This window comes from Amblyomma americanum, chromosome 6 (assembly GCF_052857255.1).
Source record: "Amblyomma americanum isolate KBUSLIRL-KWMA chromosome 6, ASM5285725v1, whole genome shotgun sequence".
Taxonomy (NCBI): domain Eukaryota; kingdom Metazoa; phylum Arthropoda; class Arachnida; order Ixodida; family Ixodidae; genus Amblyomma; species Amblyomma americanum.
This window is the reverse complement of record NC_135502.1, coordinates 113510696-113538195: the sequence shown is the minus strand read 5'-3', so window position 1 is coordinate 113538195 and position 27500 is coordinate 113510696. Positions and strand designations below refer to the sequence as shown.

The 27500-nt window shown below is 44.5% G+C and overlaps 1 protein-coding gene across 1 annotated transcript in view; it reads right to left on the bottom strand.

Annotated features, from left to right (window-relative positions):
* Positions 1-27500, bottom strand: part of Mccc2 (methylcrotonyl-CoA carboxylase subunit 2) — a 39582-nt gene that overhangs the window by 9520 nt on the left and 2562 nt on the right. The window contains exons 5-14 of the mRNA XM_077627856.1: positions 22244-22371; positions 20165-20277; positions 19358-19471; positions 15849-15913; positions 12903-13002; positions 8808-8903; positions 7110-7182; positions 6931-7007; positions 6219-6285; positions 207-363 (exon numbers count right to left, since the gene is read on the bottom strand). Of these exons, the coding sequence (XP_077483982.1) occupies positions 207-363; positions 6219-6285; positions 6931-7007; positions 7110-7182; positions 8808-8903; positions 12903-13002; positions 15849-15913; positions 19358-19471; positions 20165-20277; positions 22244-22371 (990 nt within the window). The remainder of the gene's footprint in view (positions 1-206; positions 364-6218; positions 6286-6930; positions 7008-7109; positions 7183-8807; positions 8904-12902; positions 13003-15848; positions 15914-19357; positions 19472-20164; positions 20278-22243; positions 22372-27500) is intronic.

The following is a 27500-nucleotide window of genomic DNA, read 5'->3' as shown; positions in this document are numbered from 1 at the left end:
TAGAATGAATGGAACTCTTTCCACGGCCATCCACATGTTTCCATGTTTCGATCACCATGAACTTTCCAGATAGCTCAATACAGTACAGTCATACAAGCACCAGCTCCAAAACTCCTCACTCTGCTTCAATGTTGTCACTGAATTTGCAGCTCTTGCCTTCACGTAACAAATCGCAGCAAGGAAAAAAAACCGCAATGGATACTCACGAGTAGGAACGGCCACACATGCCGTAGTTTCCAGCACCGTACGAGCCACCGATAAGCACCGTGAACTTTGGCACGCTTGCGCACGCCACTGCAGTGACCATCTTGGCGCCGTGCTTGGCAATGCCTCCTGCCTCAGCTTCCCGACCGACCATGAAACCTGCACCCGAAGAAGTGAAAATGAACACAGGGCTTCATGTATCCAAAACAATACACACTCAGCCAGCACTCCTGTAGGAGACGGAGAGAACCAAATCAACATACACGGTGTCTCAGCTCAGATAAACAACATTAAATATAAAGGAAAGCATATCAAGCCCAGTACTGACAGCTAGTTATACAGCTGGAATGCCCCAACATCTGTCATTGCTCACCAAAATCATGAATATGTAACAACGTAGTGAACAACAAAATGCAGTTTCATCACATTATACTTATCTTCTCTGATGCAAAGTGAAAGCATTAAACTGGGAGCTAACCCACCACCGGCATAAAAATTCTAAAAACTGGTCCCGCCTGAGCACTGGACTGATGGCAAGGATGTCAGCTGCATTAGCCTGCATGCCCTATTAATGTCGACAGAGATAGCACTTAAAGTTGGACTTAAAAATTCTGATGCACTATTCACCCCCCACAGAGACCATTAGCTTGATATGGCGAATAGTAACAAAGAAATCTTCACAAGCTAACCATGTGTCACCAGTGCAACCCAAAACATGCACACAAATTAATAATTCCCTTTACTGAACGTAATTCATGTTTAAGCAGTTCTATAACATTAATTTCACTTTAAAGTGAAAACAAAGCTTCCAATGTAACAGAAAGCCTTTACTAAAATATGTATTGTCACTTAGCCTTTGCCTCTATTGTATAATACTTTTTAAAAAGTAGACGATCCTTGCATTTCCCTCACATAAATTGCACTTTAAAAAAGGTGAGGTAATAGTGTTTCAAGCTTATTAAACCAATTATGTTCTAGTAACACACATTTAAGTCAACTGTCCACCAAAACATCAAAAATGCTTCCATAATTTTTATGACATGGTTGCTTTTATTTCTACGGAAGTACAGTAAAATTTCACCAATATTCTTCCGGTTCACGATTTTCCGGATCATATGCTCAAAGCTGCTGGTATTAAAGGTGTCCCATAATTACATTATTTTTCTGCCAGTTCATATGTTACCAGTTATAATAAATTACCAACTACTGCATTTAAAATTTCCACAAGTTCTGATAGTATAATAGGTTTAGCAACTGCCTGCACAAATGTAATCATATACAGGTGCCGAACCTGAAGGCATGCGACATGAAGAGCTGAAATGCAGTGGCAGTCATCCGCCATGATGATTTCTCTGCAGTGCCCAGGAAGGACGAAGCACAAAAAAAAAACAATGCGCTAACATACGAGCGGGCCATTTCCTGCAGGAACACGTCATTAAAAAGAAAAATGCAGTGGCAGCTTCTGTGCAGTGCATAGGTGCGATGGGGCAAAGCATCACAAAATGCCAAGAAAGGGCTCACGGTTCCTTCTTCCGCCAATGCTGTCGATGGACTGGAAGTGTTGCGCGCTTAAGACAACGCAAATGTGGGCTGAATTTTGCAAGCATTAGAAAAAGGGCTGCTCAGACCTTGTGCCAAGAAATGCTAATCAGCATTTTTATGAAATGAAATTACTAATAAATGCCATACCTCAGTAAAGCTGCATTTTTCAAAATTAGGCAGTTAGAATCATGCATTTTTCAGGATAATACGTTTGCCTTGATATTTTTTAAGGCCATATTAATAAAGCTTTACTGTATAGTATTTCATGCTAAAACTATGGTGACACTAGGCTACCTTACTGGGTGCAAAAATATTTAATTCTTTCTCTAAATTCGTGTCAGTGAAATTTATCAGTACGCATGTCATTATGGCACCAGATGCATATTACCTGTAAAAACATACACACAATTATTGTGCACAAATGCACAGCCACTGTGCTTTTTATTGTGCACGTGCATGTCAGCTCTTTGAGATTTAAATGTGAAAAAAATATTTGCTATTTATGTGTGCAACACGCTTCCACATTTGTAGTGCCTGTTGCTAAAAGAGGGCTAGAACGTTTTTAAGCTGCTGCATTTCAACTTGTTCTTTTCTTAGTTTTTAATGAATATCAAATAACCTGACACTGACACTGAAACTGAGAACTGAAACTCGACTTATGGGAGGACAACATCATGACATCTCACTGGCCAACTGTGTTTCTGTTGACAGCAAACATGCACACAACCCCTCAAATGTACTGCGAATCATATCACAGTAACAAGCTCTGCTCCTGAGAAAGACCCACACTACTCGTCTGCCCCAGAGTGAAGAAGTGATGACAGCAATAACACTTCCTAACTCATGTGAATACGTAATACCAAGGCCTAAATGGTCCAGGTCAACCTTTAGCACAAGGCCCGATCAACATAAAAAGTGCCAGTGACTTGAGAGAACACTATTCTTTTTACAATAACAACTGCATCAGGAGGGTTTTTTCAGGGCCGCCATTGTACTAATGGTAGCAGTGGTATGCCAGTCATACCAGAAAGCTCAATGACTTCACCATCCATCGAGCACGTACCACTGCCATGTTTGCCTTCTAGTAGCGCCATCTGTAACTGCAGAGAGCAACGGGCCTGCTACAGGAAAGAAGTGGGAGGAAGTGCAACAAAGGCCAAAGTCACGATATTGATTTTCCCTCTCTCTCTAGTGCGATGTTGTTGTTGCATCCAGATGTTAACGTGGAGTGGTAGAGTGAGTGACCCGGGGGACGTACTTCGCGACTGGTGAGTTTGAGAGACAGGCGTGCAGGTCTTCCGATGTTGGCACTTAGAAAGGCTTTCCTCAAAAAATTATTTATTACAATATTTACAACTTATTTACATATGCTGACAGATTTCGACCTCTCCACTTTAACTAAAAAAAAGACAAAACTCCAACACTCTCGCAACTCCGGACCACTGTCGGCCACCACACGGCCAACCCGCCCGCCCGCTGCTCAAGCAACTCGCTTCTCCAACTCTGCTCAAGCAACTCGCTTCTCCAACTCTGCGACCCCGAGACTACCACTGGCCGCACACGACCGATCTGTCCGGCTGCCACCAACCAACCTCCCGCGCTCTCCTTAGCGCGCACCCATCTCCTTGTCCTCCCGCCAAAACTACACCCTCAGCCAATAGGTGACTTTCCCACCACATTTCGGACGCAACATATCACAACACAAAAGAAAAGCACACAATATAAAACACACGACTTGCAACGCAAAAGAAAAGCACAAAATATCGAACACACGGCTCGCTGCAAGCTGTCGTGGCTAACTAGAAAAGTGCCACAACGAGGGGGGAGAAACCATTTACGACACATGCGTCCTGTTAACCGCTCTGGCCTAGGGTGCCCGGATGCCCCGGCGCAGGCCCATCGAGCAAACTGCCGTGGCTAACTAGAAACATGCCACAACGAGGGGGGAGAAACCATTTACGACACATGCGTCCTGTTAACCGCTCTGGCCTAGGGTGCCTGGATGCCCACTTGCCTCCGGCGCTGGCCCATTGAGCAAACTGCCGTGGCTAACTAGAAACATGCCACAACGAGGGGGGAGAAACCATTTACGACACATGCGTCCTGTTAACCGCTCTGGCCTAGGGTGCCTGGATGCCCACTTGCCTCCGGCGCTGGCCCATTGAGCAAACTGCCGTGGCTAACTAGAAACATGCCACAACGAGGGGGGAGAAACCATTTACGACACATGCGTCCTGTTAACCGCTCTGGCCTAGGGTGCCTGGATGCCCACTTGCCTCCGGCGCTGGCCCATTGAGCAAACTGCCGTGGCTAACTAGAAACATGCCACAACGAGGGGGGAGAAACCATTTACGACACATGCGTCCTGTTAACCGCTCTGGCCTAGGGTGCCTGGATGCCCACTTGCCTCCGGCGCTGGCCCATTGAGCAAACTGCCGTGGCTAACTAGAAACATGCCACAACGAGGGGGGAGAAACCATTTACGACACATGCGTCCTGTTAACCGCTCTGGCCTAGGGTGCCTGGATGCCCACTTGCCTCCGGCGCTGGCCCATTGAGCAAACTGCCGTGGCTAACTAGAAACATGCCACAACGAGGGGGGAGAAACCATTTACGACACATGCGTCCTGTTAACCGCTCTGGCCTAGGGTGCCTGGATGCCCACTTGCCTCCGGCGCTGGCCCATTGAGCAAACTGCCGTGGCTAACTAGAAACATGCCACAACGAGGGGGGAGAAACCATTTACGACACATGCGTCCTGTTAACCGCTCTGGCCTAGGGTGCCTGGATGCCCACTTGCCTCCGGCGCTGGCCCATTGAGCAAACTGCCGTGGCTAACTAGAAACATGCCACAACGAGGGGGGAGAAACCATTTACGACACATGCGTCCTGTTAACCGCTCTGGCCTAGGGTGCCTGGATGCCCACTTGCCTCCGGCGCTGGCCCATTGAGCAAACTGCCGTGGCTAACTAGAAACATGCCACAACGAGGGGGGAGAAACCATTTACGACACATGCGTCCTGTTAACCGCTCTGGCCTAGGGTGCCTGGATGCCCACTTGCCTCCGGCGCTGGCCCATTGAGCAAACTGCCGTGGCTAACTAGAAACATGCCACAACGAGGGGGGAGAAACCATTTACGACACATGCGTCCTGTTAACCGCTCTGGCCTAGGGTGCCTGGATGCCCACTTGCCTCCGGCGCTGGCCCATTGAGCAAACTGCCGTGGCTAACTAGAAACATGCCACAACGAGGGGGGAGAAACCATTTACGACACATGCGTCCTGTTAACCGCTCTGGCCTAGGGTGCCTGGATGCCCACTTGCCTCCGGCGCTGGCCCATTGAGCAAACTGCCGTGGCTAACTAGAAACATGCCACAACGAGGGGGGAGAAACCATATACGACACATGCGTCCTGTTAACCGCTCTGGCCTAGGGTGCCTGGATGCCCACTTGCCTCCGGCGCTGGCCCATTGAGCAAACTGCCGTGGCTAACTAGAAACATGCCACAACGAGGGGGGAGAAACCATTTACGACACATGCGTCCTGTTAACCGCTCTGGCCTAGGGTGCCTGGATGCCCACTTGCCTCCGGCGCTGGCCCATCGAGCAAACTGCCGTGGCTAACTAGAAACATGCCACAACGAGGGGGGAGAAACCATTTACGACACATGCGTCCTGTTAACCGCTCTGGCCTAGGGTGCCCGGATGCCCCGCTCGCCTCCAGCGCAGGCCCATCGAGCAAACTGCCGTGGCTAACTAGAAACATGCCACAATGGGGGAGAAACCATTTACGACACATGCGTCTGATCGGACCATTCCCCCTCGCTTAGGCCGAGGCTCCCGACACTCGCGCGCGACGCCGCCTTGAGAGCCTCTCCCTTTTGTCGGTGCGTTCCCCTGCTCCCCTTCGGCGGCCCTCCTCACGCCTTACCACGACGTACGCCAGCTGCGTCGTGACAGCCAGGATAATATAACGACTCTATTTTAGCTTCACCCTGACTGTTTTTCCACTCTTCACGATAGGACCAAGCCCAGCAATAGTGAGAACATGGTGCAACTTGGGCAAATGACAAAGAGTGGAAGAAATAAAGAATGTGATCAACAGAGAATCATGACATTACTCTGACACAACTGTTACTAAGTTCCTTGCCCTGAACAAGGGCAAAAAGTCACCATTTCCTGATGCATATCCTTTTAGCATACAGCACAAGGTTTATATGTTTATATATACGTGTACCTATATAATCTAGACACTATGACAGTCACCACTGCACATTATCATTTGCACAATGAAGCAGCCTTGCATGCTAGCATAGCAGCCAGATTTGCATAAATAACAAAAAGTTTCAGTCAAGGATCTGAGCAGGAACGCCAGGGAAAATGCCAAAGAGGAAATATTTTCACATGAATTGAGTTCATCACATACAACGCCTGACGTGGTAGCCATGGCAATGCAAGCACGGCTTACTTACCAGTGATATTCTGCAGGAAGATCAGTGGGATGTTCCGCTGGCAGCACAGCTCTATAAAGTGGGCAGCCTAGGAAGTGAAAAGCGAGACTTGTTCAAAGTGCCGGCGCATCTCTTGCACTTCTTTTTCTATTAACACAATATGAAGCCTGGCAGTGTTGCGAACGAAGAAAACCAGTTCTTTCGCGTAATCTGCATCCACACTCCCAACGTGATATTGAGAAGAATTTATCCTGATTGGTTGGGGAAGTGTAAGTGGTTGCAGCAAGTTCAGTTCCAGCAAAAAGCGCATGCTTGCCACTTGCACCCATCCTGCGCTCGATTAAGAAATAATCACTCGTTAGCGTCCACTTGAGTGCAGCCACATGGCTATAAAAAAAAAAGCTATACAGCTTTCTCAGAAAACTACGCAGCTGGAGAAACATTCTTCCTGGTCCGGGCATCGAAACCTAGGACCACCGCCTGACCAGGGCACTCGCTCTACCAAGCTAACCAGGACGGTTCGCAGATGGTAAGGCATGGCTGACCTGATCAACAACTCTAGCGGGAATGGTGTCGTTAGTTCAAAGAATTTAGTTGGTGTTTCCTCTAAATTGATTCACAAAGCAGTTTCTTTCAGCAGTTGACAAAGGTTCTTTTGCAAATCAGTTTGCTAGATTTGCGAACAGAAAAAAATTTTTAAGTACAAGCAATGGTTAAAACTTTCATGTCTTACTTTGACAGCACACTCTGAAAACAGCACCCCGTTGTTTGCGATAATACCAACAGGAAATCCATACAATCTGCCAAAGCCTGAAAATGAAACAGCAGGTGAGACAGCAGCAAAGAGAAAAATGCAGTAGAATACAACAGAAACCAGCAAAACCAGAAAGCCACGGAGCTCTTGATAATTACCTGTAACCACAGTCTCTCCATAAAGAGCTTTGAATTCATCAAATTTGCTTCCGTCTACAATCCTTGCAATAACCTGAAGGAATGGAAAGAGAATGGCATTCAGAATTTGACAAAAAAATAAGAGAAAATATGGCAGGCAGACCCATGAAAGTTGCCAAAGTACAGGCAATTTTATTGTCAATAATTAAGAATAAAGAGTGTCTAAAACAGTTTTGTTACAGAACCACACATTATCCCTAGTCCTTATCAAATATTATGACAAAATGTTCTCAAACAGGACAAGTGGGAATAGCAACATATCTCGTATAAGTGCAATGAGACAGCATTGCTGGTTTCTGCTAAAAAACAAGCTTTATAATAGGATAAAACTTAAAAGAACAGCAGTTGTTAACACTGGGTCATGGTCCGTGGCGTCTGTATTGCTCTGCTAGACAGTCACAACAGTAATAAAAATCAGCTTTTTAATGTTTGACTTTATTAAGCAAGCCAGATATCAAAATTCTAGAGCTTATAATGTTTTTTTCTTGTGATTAGCTTCTTGTTTATGTAAGAAAAGAGTTTGAACAATGGACTACTTTTTTGTTGTGGAGGAATTCTGTGCGGGGGTCCTGAATGTGTGCGGAGCTTCACTGCACAAGCTGTATCACACTATAAGTGAAGCTATTATGGCAGATTTTGTGCATCATAAATTTTAGAAACAAAGTCCTTTCAGTGAAACTGCTTTTACTATTATCAGTGGCATGCAGACAGGCATAGCAACGTAAAGAAGTGATACCGCTTGGAGATTAAAAAGATGCAATGCACCACATTCCTTGCTTGCACAGATACAAGACCACCTGAATAGCCATCCTTACATCAAACTGGCCTGACAATTTAAAAAACAAGGAAAAAGAAAAATCTGGCAGCTACTTTTCCAAAACAGCTTACTAGTACAATGAAACCAACTGAATAAAATCACAAACGACAAAATTCAAACTTTCTTTCAAACATCTTCAAAGAATGCCCCATTTCTGAACAACTTACTTCCACAGAGCACTGCTCATGAGAACCAAATATAAATGACGAATTGTTACGACTACACTAAGATAAAAAGTGGTGTGCAAGTACGTGATGCAAAATTTGCTTTTCTGTGGCCTCTTTTGAAACTCATGAGGGCAAGCTAAACTAACAGCCAAGTCTCTTATGCTAGGCAGAGTACAGAGGCACCACTTTGGTCACAGCCAGAGTTTTTCGATCACAGCAGTTGCAAAACTTTATAGGAACCACGCATTAAAATCCAGCACTCTGACTGGGCCAAAATTAAGTTTCAGCCTTCAAAGATTCAAATTCAAAGGTTTAGTAACAAGTCAGCCTTCATCTGTTCTGGAATGTCTTTGCTTTCTTTCTCTTCACATCTCTTTTTAATTTTTTAATGCTTTTTTTATCCACCTTTCATGCTTCTAGGCATAGTATGTCATGTATGCCAACTAACTGAACTGTGACATTTATCCGTATCACAGGATTGAACAAAGCCTTTTTCATCCTGACAGCCTTGTTGAAAGCATGGTGCCCAGTGCAAAGCTTATGCCCACATCAGAAACCACTGCAGCATTTTTTCTACAACAAATTCTACCCATTTGGTGTAACGTTGTGTAGGCACATGCAGGTGCATAATAGCACTATAGCAAGATGATATAAGAAATAGATAAAACTATTTACCTCCCGCACATCATAAGGTCTCTTGATATTGTCACCTACAATACCATAAAGGTCGTCGAGTTCCAAAGCTGGTTCCTCAACATCTGTAGTCGCCATCTGCAAGTTGTCACACATGAACATCAGAGACACTTGCACATTCGAGGTTGCGCTGCACGTGAATATCTTTCCAGCTGATGACAGGCTGCTGCTAGTTGTTAAACAATCAATCGGCCACTGAGTCTAACTGCTTGTAATTAAGAGGATGCATAACTGCTGACAGCAACATACCATGCTCAGTACGACCTCCAGCATGTGAGAGGAAGTTACGGCACACTTTCAGGCTCGGCATACCCACTGCGATCAGTACTGCTCAGAGAAGCAAGACTGGGGTGGCATCGCAGTTCCTGTATTACTACTAGGCACCGCTTCATTCATGCTAATGCTTTTGCCTTTTTTTAACTGTTGGCCAAAAACTAAGAGATGAGCATGCAGAACTATGCATTTCACATCACAAGACAACAACTACACTTAAGACACACCTTCAATAGCTGCATTGATGCTCTTTATGTGACCCACTAAGCAACCATCGGCAAATGAAGACATTAGATGTCTTTGACAAATTATCCTGGAAAACCCTTCATAAGCACTCAACCATCTTCCCATCAATTCATCTAGCAACAAGAAGTATGAGGCCACATCCTTGGTGGGGATTGACTCTTCTGTACCGAAGAAAATTGCTCTTCCTTGAAGCCGCGTCAAAAACGTAAAGTACCAAGCTTGTTTAAGTAGCAGTGAAATTCTGCACGCATTAGACTAAGCAAGTCACTGCATGATAAGCCCTTTCAGACAGAAACTTACACAAACAAATTGCAAAATGAGCCTTCAAGCAAATGTACTAGCCGTTTACTCTAATACCTAGCCATTAAAGTGTCACTACAACCTCAGCAAACTTACATCTTCAATCAGGTTTTCGCAGCCGTTACACAGCTACTCTAAAAGAACATCAGAAACCACAGTGCTTGACGTGCGTAGTAATTAAAACATTTCCATTATTTGTGCACACAACGCAATTACATTTCACTCAAGTATGCAACTTTTTATGCCCATTTAGAACAGTATTTCATTTTAAGCTAGCTGTTATAGCTGCTGAGTAATTACAATTGACACTCTCTTAAAGTTATCTCTGGGGCACTAAATATTTAGGGAGAAAATGCCAAACATTTTTATGTTAGCATGTCCACAAAGCTGTATTCTGCACAATAAACCTATTAGTTTCTTTTTAGACATCCAGTATTCATAAAGATAAAATTCAAACTCCAGCATGTATATTTACACAAAAACGTTTCTTACAAAAGTAACTTTCAAAAAGTATTGCACAAATAGTACATAAAAAAAAACAGCTTTATTGAACTCAACGTCTCAGGATTCATATGCAAAAAACAAACATTCTATAGTCATTCGCTATGAAATGACAATGAGATAAGTGACAATAACCGCAATCACAGAAAAAAGTGCAAGCTGAAACAATTAAACTTAATGTTTATTCTCTCGTGTGTCTCGAATATCGCCTCGTTTGCCTTTGATTTCGGTAAAAGAAGTGCGGTATTACAACCAGAGGCAGCTCTGATCTCTCCTCTTCACAATCATAATATCATAATGATGGTGATCCTCTGTCACTGCAAAGCCGCGGAATCCGCGATGCGCTGGATCTATCAGAGGCAAGGTTCACTCACAATTTTCAACGGCCACAAATAAAAAACAATTTTCCTAATTTTGGATGCATCTTCCGCTACAAATTTTCATCATGAAGCAAATGAAAACCTGAGGTTGACAAAAAACATTAACTGAGAAACCGAAAATTTTGACCAAATTCGCCATTTTATTTGCAGTGTCCCCCCTTAAGCAATTGCTGGGAGCTCCATTTCTATGCAAATTATTGCGATAAGTGCTGGATTAGACTGTTTTGCAATTAAACGCGCACCGTAGAATGCACCTCACAGCTAAACTGGTGAATTGTTCAACCTCAAATTTTGCACAGAAATGACATTTGGTCGGCAGAATTGTTTTATACTACATTTCTTTGGGGTGCTTGCCTGAATCAATACGAAAAACTCAGATATTCACATCATCTGTGGCGACTACGAAACGAAACAGGCCGCTCTCTCATCGATTCCTCCAGTGGCGCCATCTCGTTGGTCAACCATGCAGATTAGCCAAAGGAAGCTTAGGTTGGCCAAAACTGCACTGAGTTTGAAGAATTTCATGATACATTATCTTCAACCTTCCTGCAAAACACTCCCCTGCCTCCTTTGCCGAATATCTACGGCCGAATAAAAAGATGGCGCCACCGGTGAAATCAGTGAAAAAGCGACCTTTTTTATTTCGTTGTTGCTGTAGAGGATGCGAATATCCTATTTTTTTCTTGCTGACTCGGGCAAGTACCCCCCAAAAAACTGGTAAAAAACAGTTCTGCTGACCAAATGCCATTTCTGTCCGAAATTTGAGCTCGAATAATTCACCGGTTTAACTGTAAGGAGCATCCTACGGCACGTGTTTAATTGCAGAATACATTGTAGATTTAGCAATGCGCAAAATAGACCAAAGCAACTGTCATTTTGTTTACATTCACATTCACTTTATTCCGCATTTCTCCCAGCACAGAAAAAATTTGAGGACAAGGACTAAAAGCTGCTACATAAGCAGCTTGACTAATGCCCTTGTCCCCTTTTATGGCAGCGTACAGCGGTTACAAATCATAAAGTGAAACGCGGTGGAGATGCATAGTTTCAATATACAGAACTGTAAAGACAAGCAATGTTTCCACATAATATCAATACCTGTTAACTGAATTAGCTCCTATTTACAGATCATAAATATTCACATTATTTTCTGCTCAAGTAGCTGCATTACAGTATGAAAATATAGTTAAATAATATTAGTTCATGCACATAAACACTAAAGCATTATACTCTTAAGCATTATATACTCAGTCAGCACACACACACACTTGTAAAAGAAAAAAAATGTATACGCAATAAACAAAAAATCTATGCAACATGTACATACTTCACAAACAAAACTATACACAAATAAATACATTTATAGGCAATGTGCACCTTAGAACAAACGCTCAGCAGTGATGACAGAACTTGATGATGCCTTAAGAGTCCTCTTTTAGCACCCTCATTTCACAAACTAAAAGGTTACAAAAATGACTCATGGCATAGTCAGCTGCTTTACATCGCTCTCTTGCTGTTTACTTTTCATATCCAAGCAATAAACTATCCCAAACTCTGCACACGTGGTGGTAACAGCCAATCCCCTGAGCCGGCGAGCTCCCCAGCCTTCAAAGTGTGCTACTTGCGGCACAAACAGTAGGTGGGTGAGGAGAATCAAGAAGGCAAACAGGGAGGTGTGAACGATAGTGCCACTATACTCAGAATCAAGGAGCTTTAGTCACGCCTACTGTTGTGCACACGTCCGCGGTATGCGCGGGCCACAATGTACCATGCAATGCAGGCTTGAGGAGGGCTGTTTAAACAACCACCGGCAATGCCAGTGATATCTAGATGCAGCCTCTCAACAGGCGCCCATCCCAATTAACTAGTGTGAGCCCACTAGTGCCCATTTTAATGGGCGTCTGACGCCATAGACTGAAATGGAGCTGGCGGGGATCGCACTGCCAGTCCGAATGATCTGAACTTTGGAATGAATGAGGTTTTACTCTACCACAACCATGATAAATTTAATTACAGAAAGCCGTCTAACAACTGTACCTGTGGTCTCCCTGATTACAGTGATCAATTGTTATGGCACCAGGGCAGCTTTCGACAAATAGCATCGTGGCACATCATGTTTAGGTCTACTCAAGGTGGGGTCAAAAACCCATTTCCCCAAGCATTTCATCTCGAATAAGCTGAGCACCAGGCCAGGTGAAAGCTTGTACCCGCTGTATCACCAGTCGATACCGAGCGGAGCTCAAACCATTAGGCCACCGCTGCGGTCATTTGTGGTTTCCAGATAGCGGCACAAGCTGCTGCACGTTTTCTAGTTTACAGAGTTTTCCAACATACTGTTTTATACATCACAGACAAAATGCCTCAGGTAAAGTCTCACCTGAATGGGTTTTCTCCTATTCAAGTTGCTGACAATTCTTCGTGTTATGTGCAAGGCATGAACATCATCATTGGCATAGTGGTCTGCTACACCCGACTGTCTGAAAGCACAGAGTATGAGAAGAAAAATGAGAATGACAAAACATAAGAACGAAGAAACACCGGTGATGAATCAGATTCTCAGACATGAACTAACCTTCGGGCAAAGAATGTATATTGAGGTAATCTGTCGCACACCACTTCATCATGATAAAAACCTTAAAGCGTTCCACTACAATGTAGAAACTTCTGTTCCAAAAACTCACTTTTGCCGGCACCAGACAACTCATGCCTTGGCACTTGGCAACTATTCAATCTTTTTCCTTTATATAAACACCCATGTCAGAGCACTTCAAAAATTTATTTCTACCATACTGTGACATACATGCATGCGCCAGTGAACCACTCATGTAATGGAGCAAACAACTTGATTTCACGCAGATTAATTCTTCATGGACTAATTCGCGGCGCTGCCACAGCAGGGTGCGGATTCCGTGAAAATCGCCAATACTTTCCAAGGCAATGTATTGACTTTTCCATATACAGTTAAACCTGGATATAATGAAATTAAGAGAAGTTTGCGATTTTTCGTTATATGCACTTTAGATGTGAAGGCTCGAATGAAAAATGCAGAACGGAAACCAAAATCAAAAATAAATGTCTACGAAATCACCTAGCAAATGCTCACGGTACATGCTCATTATTAGAAGTAAAAAACAGGTAGAACATTTCGCAATAGTGTTCATATTGGGACAGCAGCATCGGCTCCCACCCTGTTCACTGTGTGTACGGCGCCACTGTACATATGAAGTGGGGAGAGGGTGTGTAAGTCAGCAATAGCTAATAGAAAGTTGGTGAAGCAAGTTAGTTACATCAAAGTAAACTGCCACAAAACCTTCGTTACACAAAGTTTACAAATACGTGCGCTTCAAAGGGGGTGGTGTTGGGGAACTAAGGAACTTCGTAACATCAAGGATTTTGCTACATGGAGGTTCGTTACATTTACGCTTATCTGTGCCCAGTTTTAACGTGACAGGTTAAGGCTCCCTTTCTGCAGATAATCCGCAGACATTGGCATCAGCATTGTGAGCGAAAAATCCGTGGAGAAGCAACCTAAATGAGGCACCTAGATCAATTGAGCTTGTCGAGTCATCATAACCTGCCCACAGGATTGTGAAGCAAATTGACCACCATGGCAGATGGCAGTTAAATTAACTACTGGTCATGAGAGGTTGCTCGGGGAGAGCAACCTGTGTCACACAAGCCCCACTGGTAGCAGCACCTGCCATTGCAGGGCAGTCCCGCATCACTTAACCGCTGCACCACTGAGCCAGGAATGGTATGAGGACTCCCGGGGATATTTCAACGTAAAGTCGAGAATGACCAACTCCGCATATATTGGCATTAAACTACTAGCGCTATCCCGTCATACCCTTAAGGCAACGCTTAAGTGTCCGCTCCAATTTGTTCTATATATCTGCATTTTATATATCTGAGATTGACTAACTATCACAACAAAAGTTTTAATAATAATAATTGGTTTTTGGGGAAAGGAAATGGCGCAGTATCTGTCTCATATATCTTTGGACACCTGAACAGTGCCGTAACGGAAGGGATAAGGGAGGGAGTAAAAGAAGAAAGGAAGAGAGAGGTGCCGCAGTGGAGGGCTCCGGAATAATTTCGACCACCTGGGGATCTTTAACGTGCACTGACATCCAGCACACGGGCGCCTTAGTGTTTCGCCACATCCAGCACACGGGCGCCTTAGCGTTTCGCCGCGGTCGGGTTCGAACCCGGGAACTCCGGATCAGTAGTCGAGCGCCCTAACCACTGAGCCACCGCGGCGGGTACAATAAAAGTTTTCCAATCACCTTCTTGAAACTAATGGCTCCATGTCTTTATGCTACCCCAACATCTTTTTTCCCATAGCACCACACATTACTTGCAGCCTTGTAAAAAGAATCTTTCACATATGTATCTGGTTGTTCTCGTACTTGGCTACTTTTATTTGCACTTGGCTGCCTGCACCCTGTGTTTGTTTTCTTTTTTCTATCTCTTTTAATGTGAAAGTGTCAAGGAGCCTGCACTGCAGAAAAGCAGATGGCGGCGGTGGCGGCATTGACAGTAACTAAAAAATCCACGAAATGTCCTCAGAAGAGACACCTAGATAGGCAGCCTAGGTGGGCCACCGAAGTGACCTAAGTGGTCTAGGTGGCCCACCTAAGGGGGCAGGAAGTGTTGATACCACAAGGTCACATGACCTCGTGCCATCATCACAACCTGCCCACCTTGGCAGTTCAATTAATGACTGGTCGCAAGATGTTGCTCAGGAAGAGCAACCTGTGTTGCACAAGCCCCACCGGTGGCAACACATGCTATCGCAGGGCAGTGGTGCACTGCTTGACCGCTGCACCACTTCGCCAGGAGTAGTACGAGGCCTTTCAGAGATCTCTGAACGTAAAACAGAGTGACCAATTCAGAATATATGGGCATTAACCCGCTATTGCATCATACTCTTAAGGCAGAGCTTAAGTGTCTCCTCCAATACTTTTTTGCTCTTGAAAGTGCTGTTTTTCATGTGATCCTTGTTACCCCTGTCTGCCTTCATGTTCCTCGTGAGCATGTCAAATTCTTTGTGATCAGTGTTTTTATTGCACCTGTACTTGTTTTCTCTCCAGCTGTTCTTTGTCATCTTGTCTGCTCCGCTTAACGCTTAGGCTGCAGTAAAAAAATAAATGTAGAGGCCAAAGAGCATAAGTACAGCTCTCCGCCAATAGCCACCTACATTTACAATTACTAATATTTCTTCAGCTTTGAAATTATAAACCAATAAAAATATTCGTTCTGAGGTCTCAGTAAATAAGAGCTGTCTTACTCCTGAACATGTGAAAATAGGACATCTGTTTACCGGCAGTGAAGATCGGCTCCACCCAAGTCTTCAGCACTAATTTCTTCCCCAGTGGCCGCTTTCACCTGAAACAAGCAACAGACAATGCGTGTTTCAGTCTCATGCTGACCTGTGTCACACTAGCCTGGTAACATTGGTTATGGTAGAGTTAACACCAGTGCAGAAATGTGATGGACAAAAAGGGACCAACATAGATTGCACAACCCACATTAAGGTAGATATCGTAGCAGCCTCAAAGGCAGAAATGACAGCTCTGCTCATGGCAAAGATTCAAGTTTTTCATACTCGCCGCGGTGGCTCAGTGGTTAGGGCCCTCGGCTACTGATCCGGAGTTGCCGGGTTCAAAACTGACCACAGCGGCTGGGAAACCCTAAAGCACCTGCTGCCCCTGTGCTGTGCGATATCAGTGCGGGTTACAGATCCCCGGGTGGTCCAAATTATTCCCCAGCCCTCTACTACAGTACCTCTTTCCTCCTTTCTTTTTTCACCCCCTCCATTATTCCTTCCCTTACAGCACAACTCAGGTGTCCACGATACCTGAGAAGGATACTGCACCATTTCCTTTCCCCAAAAACCAATTTTGATGCCCCTGCTAAAGCAAAAAATACAGCTACCTTCAATAACTGGAGAATTAACTATCATAACCCCAAATACCCATAAGCTAGTAGGCTGATTAAAATGAAAAGTTAAAATGGTGCAAGAGAAATGCAAGGATAACAATGGGTGCATCACAGCAAACGTAACCTTGTCCTTTTTCAACCCCACTTAAAATAATTTTTCAACAAGCACTCACATAGATTCGAAGGTAGCAATTCTAAACTCAGTCTATTAACGCTGATTCGCCTAGCACAGTACATTGGAGGCCTATGGAATTCACACCACACGAAAAGAATGATGAGGGACAGTTAGCACAGAATAACTGATGATAGTCGGTTAATATGGCACAGATCTAATTAATGATGGTCGGGTGCAGATAGACAGTAGATTAATGCAGTTGACTCCCTGTAAAGGGACATTGAGGACAACTTCGTTCAACTGTTGTTCCAAGTAAAAATCTACGACTCTTTCTGGCTATGCTGACATTTGTCTGGCAGCAATATGACATACTGATTACTGAGAAAATTGCATTAAAAATTTTTCCTGCCACTGTGAACAGCAGTGTACACTAGCCTCTGGGGATCCACAACCAACACTTCACAGGGCTGATGATAATGACACCTGTATTTCCTTTTATTTTGAAGGGAAAAGCTTCACTGAGCCATAGCGGCAAGAGTGAGGGGGATTTGACCTTGAATGTAGCTAGAGGTCAAACAAGAAAAGGATGCCTGTCTCACATATGAAAATTGGTTTTAAGGAAAGGAAATTATGCCTGTCTCATATCTATAGCACTGTAAGGGAATGAAAGTGAAATAAAGTTGGTTTGAAGGAAAGGAAATGATGCCTGTCTCACAGCTGTGAAGGAAAGTGAAATTAAAGTTGGTTTTAAAAAAAGGAAATTACTCCTGCCTGTCTCAGCCTTGGTGCAACTCAAGGAAAAATGAAAGTTGGTTTTAAGCAAAGGAAATGACCCCTGTCTCATAATGCACCATTTCCTTTCCCCAAAAAACCAATTTCTTTTTCAATTTGGCTTTCTGAAATTATCTGCAGGGTTTGTGCCTCCTTTGCCATATCTCTGCATACAATGAGCAATAACACAGTTGTAAATATCACCCAAGCTACATTAAATATATACTGTCTTGTGTGAGCGCCTGTCCTTTCCAAAAAATAAAGATAATTTACAAATTAAAAAAAATGCCTACTACTGTGTGTGTCGCTGGACCACAAAAGTAGCCAAGCAGATGCAGCTTTTCGATTTCGACCAGGGTTAACCAGAGCTAAACCACCAGCAATTCTTTTTACCTTATAAAAGCTTCATTTATGGCGAGAGTGGGTTCTTTGTATTTATAAAACAGTACATAATATACTGATACAAGCCACTTCAATTTGTCCTCAGTGTCCCATTAAAACGAACTGTGCTAAATCGTACTGCATAGAAATACCACCACTTAATGTTTCTTGCAGATTCTTACAAGTGCAGTAGAACCCCGCTACAGTCAACTCGGATATAGTGAAAAAAAACTCGGGTTTAATAAAGTTAAACTGCAGTCCCATTTTGCCTTCCATAGATGACTGTACATTTTTTTTTGTTTATTGTAAAGATTTTTTTACAAAAACAGCATAGTAAGGTGCGTCTGGCCGCGATGACATCGCGGCACGCGTGAAGTCGAGGATAGCGAGGCCAACGTTTGGAGGCAAATGAATACCAAAGACGACAAAACGGCACTTTTTGAGATGGCATCACCACTAGACTCAAAAACGCAAGGAGAAGCCAACTTTTAAACGGCCTTGGGGTGAGGCAAAGCGAGCGGTGCACATGGGGGGAAAAAAAAAAGAACTGTAAAGAAGGCGCTGCAGCTCTCTGGGAAAGGAAAGTTAGCAAAAGTGAAGTGATGAGTAGGAAAGAGAAGAAAAGGGAGAGAATTTTCACAGCATGGCAGCGGTGGCGGCACCTGCGTGGGTGGTTTTGCAGTGTTTGACTGTGTAGTGCGCGTTTCTTAACCAGTGCCTCTTAAATGACTTTGATGCTGTGGAAGACAACGCCGTGCTCCTGCAAAGCTTTGGTTTCCACACAGAATCAAACAGGCATTATATTCGTAGCCATGTCATATTTGTGCAAATGCACTACTTCCACAAGACATAAAAGAAATGAAAAATGTGATAACATAAAATGTGATAACTAAAAATACTAGCATATAAAAGGTCAGTAAGAGAAGTATGAAAGGTATCTCTGAGTGTCTTTTATAAGCCAACACTTCGTATTTAGTATGTAGCCAGAGAGTATCCTCACAGCCATGCTCTATAGAGTAAAGACACTGATATAGAAACATTTTTGCTGGTCCGAGTGACTTTACTATACAGGGTTTCTATTGTAATCTCCTTCTCTTCATGGTGATTGTGTTTGCAATTAACCCTCCACTGCAATCATTTGTAAGGTGCTGCACCTGCCTTGTCCACAGGTGCAGAGCAGCCATTTGAAGTTATGTAACTCCTACAGCTGCTTTGTCCTTTTAATAAAACCTTGACATGCAAACAGTGACAATACAGTTTTGACTTGTGGTCTTTCCCCTGTGTTCCGTTTTCCTTAGTGCTGTTGCACCTTAAAGCAATATCGATTAGTCTGTTGCAGCATCGTCAACTTTGCTATCACAAAAGTAAGAAAAATAATCTAAGAAAAGCACATGCTGTTACGGGGGAGGGAGCATACTGCTGTTCAATATGTGCATGTACCTGACAAACAAGAGTTTTATTTAGGTACGCGGCAGTACCCTTTCAATGTTGCATGAAATTTTTGATGACATATACATTCTGCTTGTTGAAACTGTTCAAAACAAACAATAATCTAGGATGTCTTGGATAAATACAAGAAAGTGCAACTATTTTGCTTTCACTGTAGAGCATGCAGTTCTTACCAGTGGAGGTCCTGCCAGAAAAATGGTCGCTTGCTTTCGCACAATCACAGCTTCATCTGACATGGCAGGCACATACGCTCCTCCTGCAGTGCAGCTTCCTAGCACAACAGCGATCTAAATCACAGAGAGAAAGGCACAGGCATCGGACACAAAGACTGTACGGTGACCAACACTGCCACAATGCGCGGGTGTGAGCTGACGCAGCTTTCAGCTGCGCATTTGCACAAATATAAGAAGTTTTTTGACCCCCTCAAATGATCAGCCTTGTGTTATATACTCAGAACCAACGTACGAACAATAGAGCAATTTTTTTTTTTTGCTCTTCTTCGTGATACCTACAACGAGCTCGCCCACTAGGCTCATTAACTGCAAGGGAAAGCCAACTTCTCAACGACGTGAAGCGAGCATCACAACCTGGCTGGAGAGAGGGACTACAAACGTGAAAAGAAGGTGGCGCAGGCCTATGAGGAAAGGAAGACTATAAAAGAGCCAGGTAGGATATGAAAGGAAAACAGGTAGAATGGGCACAGAACTGTGCAGCAAGATAGCCACTCTTGTGCAAAAGGCTGCATGCGTCAACACACAGGAGGCTTTGCAGCTCTCGATTTTGTCTCATGCACTTCTGAAGTGTCACCCCTTGAATTAGGCTGACGACATGGAAGTGAAAAAATAATAAATCAAACGAACAGCCCTGTGGTTTAAAGCTGGCCTAGGCCACCAACTGAAACCTAAACGGACTATACAGGCAAAATGACATCTACTGAGCTAAATGCCAGAGCAGTTATTAAGAGACTTGCAAAGCTGTACCTGGGGAATGCCTTGAGCAGACATGTTAGCCTGGTTGTAGAAGCTGCGTCCAAAGTGCATCACATCAGGGAAGACCTCTGCTTGCTTCGGCAGAAACGCTCCACCAGAATCAACTGGGCCAGACCAAGGAAAAATACAGAGCGGGATACACTGTAGCATGGTAGCACTGGGTTCTCACCCCATAGGCCCAAGGTATAAGATCATGTACTTACAGGAAAGCTAGAGCCTGAATCATTTTTACAATGAGATAAAAAGGAAAAGGAAGTAGGAAATTGAGGATAACAAAAAAGAAGTGATTCAGCAGGACACGTTGTAAATTAGTGAGAAAGTAACGACTCAACAGTAATTATGGGTGAACTACATTAAGAAAAATTAGGCAAGCAACTCAAATGAGCATGAATGGTTCTGCTTCTAAAACCGTTGTTGACGAAAAGCACCACTAACATTCATTTAGTCCCCCTGCATTAGATATCCTATGAAAAGCTGGGTAAGAGCAGAGCTACCTCTGGCCGTTACTGGAGTAAACCACCTATCCTCGTATTTACAATATCATTGAAGCAAGTTAATTCTAGTCCAACGTTTGCGACACTGATAAAAATTATTACACAAAAAACGCATTCACAAACTTAGAAAGGAAATGCTCTCAGCTTTAAAATTACAAAGCTGTGCTACATCTACAACACTGTGTGCCTTGGAAGCCAGTGAAGATGCTTGCTTTCAAGTATACTATTTCGGAAGCACTCTCATCCGAACACATGGCCACTGAACTTCTATTATATGTCCATTAAGCCCAGATGTAAAAGATTCAAGACAAAAGCTGCTCTGCTTTTGTTTTCCTCTTGCATTACAAAGAGGAAGAGGGGGGTGGGGGACTATCTTTTAACAAGCAGCAACAGGTAAACTTGAGATAGCGAGGGAACAGTAATATCATAATATGATAGTTGGCAAATCCATGGAGGGACTGATAAACGGCGAAAGATTATGGTGAAAATGGCAAAATCTTGTTTATACAGTATTCATAGCATTGGCATTACAGTTTGCAGAAAGAATATTAATTCTACTTAAACATAGACAATTGCATAAGATGAGATAAAGCAGCGTTGTATGGTGAAACTTCGATACTGTCATCCCACTCAATAGCCACATATTGGTATGGCATACATGATCTGTTCTTAAATGCTTCATGTTTTTCATTTGAAAAGAGTTTGTTAGACTTCATTCACTTCTACACTTTATTCAATGCATCTCCCGATATAAAGGACAGTCCGACATCAAAACAGTACTGCCTTTAAATTGAGTGGAACGGAGGGATGTTAACAGCCCATGAGCATACATGCACAAAAACACAAAAAAATTGCGAATTGAACTGTCAGTCATGGGGTAAGTCGTTATGAAGTGCAACATGGGCTATGAAGGACATCGTAGTGGAGGGCGCCGGATTAACTTTAGACAACCTGGGGTTCACGCAAGTATGAATTCATTAGCATAGAAAAAATGAAACATTCTTGGAGGCTTATAAAATGATAATAATTGTATTTATTAATTAGAGGCCTTTTCTTCTTCTGGCTGGGGCTGCAGTTATTCGCAGCATCTCAGTTCTGCCCACATGCTACCTCTGATATGGTCACTTATCATTGTTTCCAGCATAGGCATAGATGAAAACGAGCATGTGCACTGCTAAAAAAAAAAGTTTCTTAAAAAAGTTTAATCGCATTTGCATTGCAACTGTCATGGGTCTTACATCAAGCTTTTAATGGCACTGAAGAAAATTAGAATCCGTAAAAATCATCTGTCAGCATTCTAAGCCTGATCCAAAGCTTGACTACCTATATTACCCACATGAACACAAGTCATGATAGCTTATTCTCGCAGACGCAAATCCAGTTTTGTTTCCAAGGTTTAAACATCAGACATGAATGTTATGACTAACTTTCCCCAGGCAAGCCTTCTTCAGTGAAGCGACAAAAATGAGAGCCCAAAAAAAGAAACAAGCTACCAGGCTCTTCATGTTGTCCCAGAGCAAGGAAATGATAATTACAGCTACACCACCCCATCACAAGTCAGCAGACACAAACTCACCCAGATAAATGCAAGGGAGATTGTTCTGCTGCGCAATTTCCTGTGCCCGCAGCTGTTTCTTCACAGTCAAGGGGTAGTAAGTTCCACCTTTCACGGTGGCATCGTTGCCAAAAATCATGCACTCTGTCCTGCACGTTAGAAAGAAAGCGAAAAATAAACAGTGCATGCCAGGTTACCACTGAGACCAGCCCTGGACAATCACCAATGCTTCCATCTACAAAATCGATGTTGTGGGGCAAAGCACCGCCAAGGTTGCGCTGCTAGTAAAACTAAACCCTGCAGCTCTCTTCAAAGGCTCACTAAGGACAAATAGAAGTTGTCCTGTGTCAATAGGGTACTGTGTTCTAATCACAAAAGGACCACTCTCACTGAAAACTGAGATTTTATAAGCTAAAAAAAAAAAACAATATACAAGTGTCGCTATCAATGACCGAGTTCGCAAGTAAAATGTGTGTGTCAAAACTGATTTTTGGGTGTGGATCCCAGAGACTACAATACATACATCGCCATTCACTTCAAAAGGGTGGCGACCCATATTTTTCGGTAAGGACGCTGTAAGTTTGATTCAATAGGGCGGAAGATTTTTAAATTTAATTCTCTTTCCAATAAATGCATCATTTGCTGCCGTACAAGGGTTAGCATAGCCAGAATGAGCCAGAGAACCAATTTTTTTGTGAGAATAATAATTGGATGAAGTTATCCTCAATGTCCTCTAAAATCCCAGAGGTCAACAAGCTTCACACTTCAAACAAGCAAGCACAGTTCTTTATTTGGAAGAAAGCCAGGTCAATTTTCCTGCCATCTTTTTGCTGCAAGTGAGCATCCATGCAGTGCATTTATACATTTAGCAATATGAACAGAATGTAAGGTGACAATGAGAGAAAAGCGGCCTTTTCCAGCACCACCACTGGTGCATCACAGTCACAGGAGACAATAAAAGCTACTACAGCAACGAGAACAATAGCCAATGTCTACATAAACTCATTCCATGAAACTATATGCATTTTGCTTGTGCAGCCACTGCCATCTGTTTCCAGTGTCTCTAAGAAGCAAGGGACACTCTTTATGTGGCTTTCAAGACTATCACAAAAAATGTGCAATGCATGATTTCATCACTCTAGGTAGAGGAAGGTTTACAGGTTAGAGTCCCAAGATCTATGCAACTTCTCTGAACTAATTTCGACCACCGGGGTTCTTCAACATGAACTTGCATCACCAGCAAATGGGTATGTTTGCAGTTCACCTCCATCATGATGCAGCCATGGTGGCCTGGATCTGACCTCTGACCTTGGACTCAGCACTCGAATTTCACAACTACCACACCAGGCATCATTGTAGGCTAGGAAATTACTGCCAATTTCTGTCATAAGTACTTCACTTCTCATATTTTTGAAGTATGCAAACGCATTGGCATCACAAAGTAAAAATAAAAAACAAATAAAGAGTCAGTGTGAGTGAGCAAGCCTGAGTGGATGAGCATGCAGGTGGGTGAGTGGGTAAGCATGCAGGTGAGTGTAAGGATTAATGAATGAGAGTGAAAGGGTAAGGGATGAGTGTTTTTAGGTGAGTGAGCGAGTGAGTGGAGTGTGCAGGCGAGTGAGTGTGTGGAGCGTGCAGTGTGTAGGTGAGTGAGTGAGTGGGTGTGTAGGTGAGTGAGCGACTGGTGTGTGAGGTGAGTGAGTGAGCAAGTGGAGCATGCTGGTGAGTGAGTTTTTGGTGTAGGTGAGTGAGCAACTGGAGTGTGTAGGTGAGTGAGCGAGTGGAGTGTGAGGTGATTGAGTGAGCAAGCAAGTGGAGCATGCTGGTGAGTGACTGTGTGGAGTGTGTATGTGAGTGAGCGACTGGAGTGTGTAGGTGAGTAAGTGGAGTGTGCAGGTGAGTGAGCGAGCGAGTAAGTGGAGCATACTGGTGAGTGAGTGTGTAGGTAAGTGAGCAACTGAAGTGTGAGGTGAGTGAGTAAGTGGAGCATGCTGGTGAGTGAGCAAGTGGAGCATGCTGGTGAGTGAGCAACTGGAGTGTGAGGTGAGTGAGTAAGTGGAGCATGCTGGTGAGTGAGTGTGTGGAGTGCGTAGGTGAGTTGAGTGTGCAGGTGAGTGAGTGTGTGGAGTGTGTAGGTGAGTGAGTGGAGTGTGTAGGTGAGTGAGCGAGTAAGTGGAGCATGCAGGTGAATGAGTGTGTAGGCGAGTGAGCGAGTGGAGTGTGTAAGTGAGTGAGCGGAGTGTGTAAGTGAGTGAGCGACTGGAGTGTGTAGGTGAATGAGTGAGCGAGTAAGTGGAGCGTGCAGGTGTGTGAGTGTGTATGTGAGTGAGTGAATGGTGTGTGTAGGTGAGTGAGTGGGCTAATAAGTGGAGTGTGCAGATGAGTGAGTGCGTGGAGTGTGTAGGTGAGTGAGCGAGAAAGTGCAGTGTGCGGTGAGTGAGTGTGTGGAGTGTGTAGGTGAGTGAGAGAGAGTGAAGTGTGTAGGTGAGTGAGTGACTGGAGTGTGTAGGTGAGTGAGCGAGCGAGTAAGTGGAGCGTGCAGGTGAGTGAGTGTGTGGAGTGTGTAGGTGAGTGAGTGGAGTGTGTAGGTGAGTAGTGGAGTGTGTAGGTGAGTGAGCGAGTAAGTGGAGCATGCAGGTGAGTGAGTGTGTAGGCGAGTGAGCGAGTGGAGTGTGTAAGTGAGTGAGCAACTGGAGTGTGTAGGTGAATGAGTGAGCGAGTAAGTGGAGCGTGCAGGTGTGTGAGTGTGTAGGTGAGTGAGTGAATGGAGTGTGTAGGTGAGTGAGTGAGCTAATAAGTGGAGTGTGCAGGTGAGTGAGTGAATGGTGTGTGTAGGTGAGTGAGTGAGCTAATAAGTGGAGTGTGCAGGTGAGTGAGTGCGTGGAGTGTGTAGGTGAGTGAGCGAGAAAGTGCAGTGTGCGGTGAGTGAGTGTGTGGAGTGTGTAGGTGAGTGAGAGAGTGAAGTGTGTAGGTGAGTGAGTGACTGGAGTGTGTAGGTGAGTGAGTGAGCTAATAAGTGGAGTGTGTAAGTGAGTGAGCGAGCGAGTAAGTGGAGCGTGCAGGTGAGTGAGTGTGTGGAGTGTGTAGGTGAGTGAGCAAGTGGAGTGTGTAAATGATTGAGCGACTGGAGTGTGTAGGTGAGTGAGCGAGTAAGTGGAGCATGCAGGTGAGTGAGTGTGTAGGCGAGTGAGCGAGTCGGGTGTGTAAGTGAGTGAGCGACTGGAGTGTGTAGGTGAATGAGTGAGCGAGTAAGTGGAGCGTGCAGGTGTGTGAGTGTGTAGGTGAGTGAGTGAATGGAGTGTGTAGGTGAGTGAGTGAGCTAATAAGTGGAGTGTGCAGGTGAGTGAGTGAATGGTGTGTGTAGGTGAGTGAGTGAGCTAATAAGTGGAGTGTGTAAGTGAGTGAGCGAGCAAGTGGAGCATGCAGGTGAGTGAGTGTGTGGAGTGTGTAGGTGAGTGAGAGAGTGAAGTGTGTAGGTGAGTGAGTGACTGGAGTGTGTAGGTGAGTGAGTGAGCTAATAAGTGGAGTGTGTAAGTGAGTGAGCGAGCGAGTAAGTGGAGCGTGCAGGTGAGTGAGTGTGTGGAGTGTGTAGGTGAGTGAGCAAGTGGAGTGTGTAAATGAGTGAGCGACTGGAGTGTGTAGGTGAGTGAGCGAGTAAGTGGAGCATGCAGGTGAGTGAGTGTGTAGGCGAGTGAGCGAGTCGGGTGTGTAAGTGAGTGAGCGACTGGAGTGTGTAGGTGAATGAGTGAGCGAGTAAGTGGAGTGTGCAGGTGAGTGAGTGACTGGAGTGTGTAGGTGAGTGAGTGAGCTAATAAGTGGAGTGTGTAAGTGAGTGAGCGAGCAAGTGGAGCGTGCAGGTGAGTGAGTGTGTGGAGTGTGTAGGTGAGTGAGCAAGTGGAGTGTGTAAATGAGTGAGCGACTGGAGTGTGTAGGTGAGTGAGCGAGTAAGTGGAGCATGCAGGTGAGTGAGTGTGTAGGCGAGTGAGCGAGTCGGGTGTGTAAGTGAGTGAGCGACTGGAGTGTGTAGGTGAATGAGTGAGCGAGTAAGTGGAGCGTGCAGGTGTGTGAGTGTGTAGGTGAGTGAGTGAATGGAGTGTGTAGGTGAGTGAGTGAGCTAATAAGTGGAGTGTGCAGGTGAGTGAGTGAATGGTGTGTGTAGGTGAGTGAGTGAGCTAATAAGTGGAGTGTGCAGGTGAGTGAGTGCGTGGAGTGTGTAGGTGAGTGAGCGAGAAAGTGCAGTGTGCGGTGAGTGAGTGTGTGGAGTGTGTAGGTGAGTGAGAGAGAGTGAAGTGTGTAGGTGAGTGAGTGACTGGAGTGTGTAGGTGAGTGAGTGAGCTAATAAGTGGAGTGTGCAGGTGAGTGAGTGAGTGGGGTGTGTAAGTGAGTGAGTGAGCGAGTAAGTGGAGCGTGCAGGTGAGTGAGTGTGTGGAGTGTGTAGGTGAGTGAGTGGAGTGTGTAGGTGAGTGAGCGAGTAAGTGGAGCATGCAGGTGAGTGAGTGTGTAGGCGAGTGAGCGAGTGGAGTGTGTAAGTGAGTGAGCGACTGGAGTGTGTAGGTGAATGAGTGAGTGAGTAAATGGAGCGTGCAGGTGTGTGAGTGTGTAGGTGAGTGAGTGAGCTAATAAGTGGAGTGTGCAGGTGAGTGAGTGCGTGGAGTGTGTAGGTGAGTGAGCGAGAAAGTGCAGTGTGCGGTGAGTGAGTGTGTGGAGTGTGTAGGTGAGTGAGCGAGAAAGTGCAGTGTGCGGTGAGTGAGTGTGTGGAGTGTGTAGGTGAGTGAGTGACTGGAGTGTGTAGGTGAGTGAGTGAGCTAATAAGTGGAGTGTGCAGGTGAGTGAGTGAGTGAGTGAGTGTGTAAGTGAGTGAGCGAGCGAGTAAGTGGAGCGTGCAGGTGAGTGAGTGTGTGGAGTGTGTAGGTGAGTGAGCAAGTGGAGTGTGTAAATGAGTGAGCGACTGGAGTGTGTAGGTGAGTGAGTGAGCTAATAAGTGGAGTGTGTAGGTGGGTGAGCGAGAAAGTGCAGTGTGCGGTGAGTGTGTGGAGTGTGTAGGTGAGTTAGCAAGTGTAAGCTTACAAAGAGTGTAACCAGAGAAGTGACTGTCATTTATATCAAAAGAAATGAGAATGCAAGCAAACGATAACCTTAAAGGGACATTGAGGAAATCTCAATTCAATTTTTGTTCTTGGTAAAAATCAATTCTTTGGCCCTTCCTAGCTATGTGGAGTCTTGCCCGGCTGCAAAAGGCACATTTATTTCTGAGAATATCACATTTAACAATCTTTCC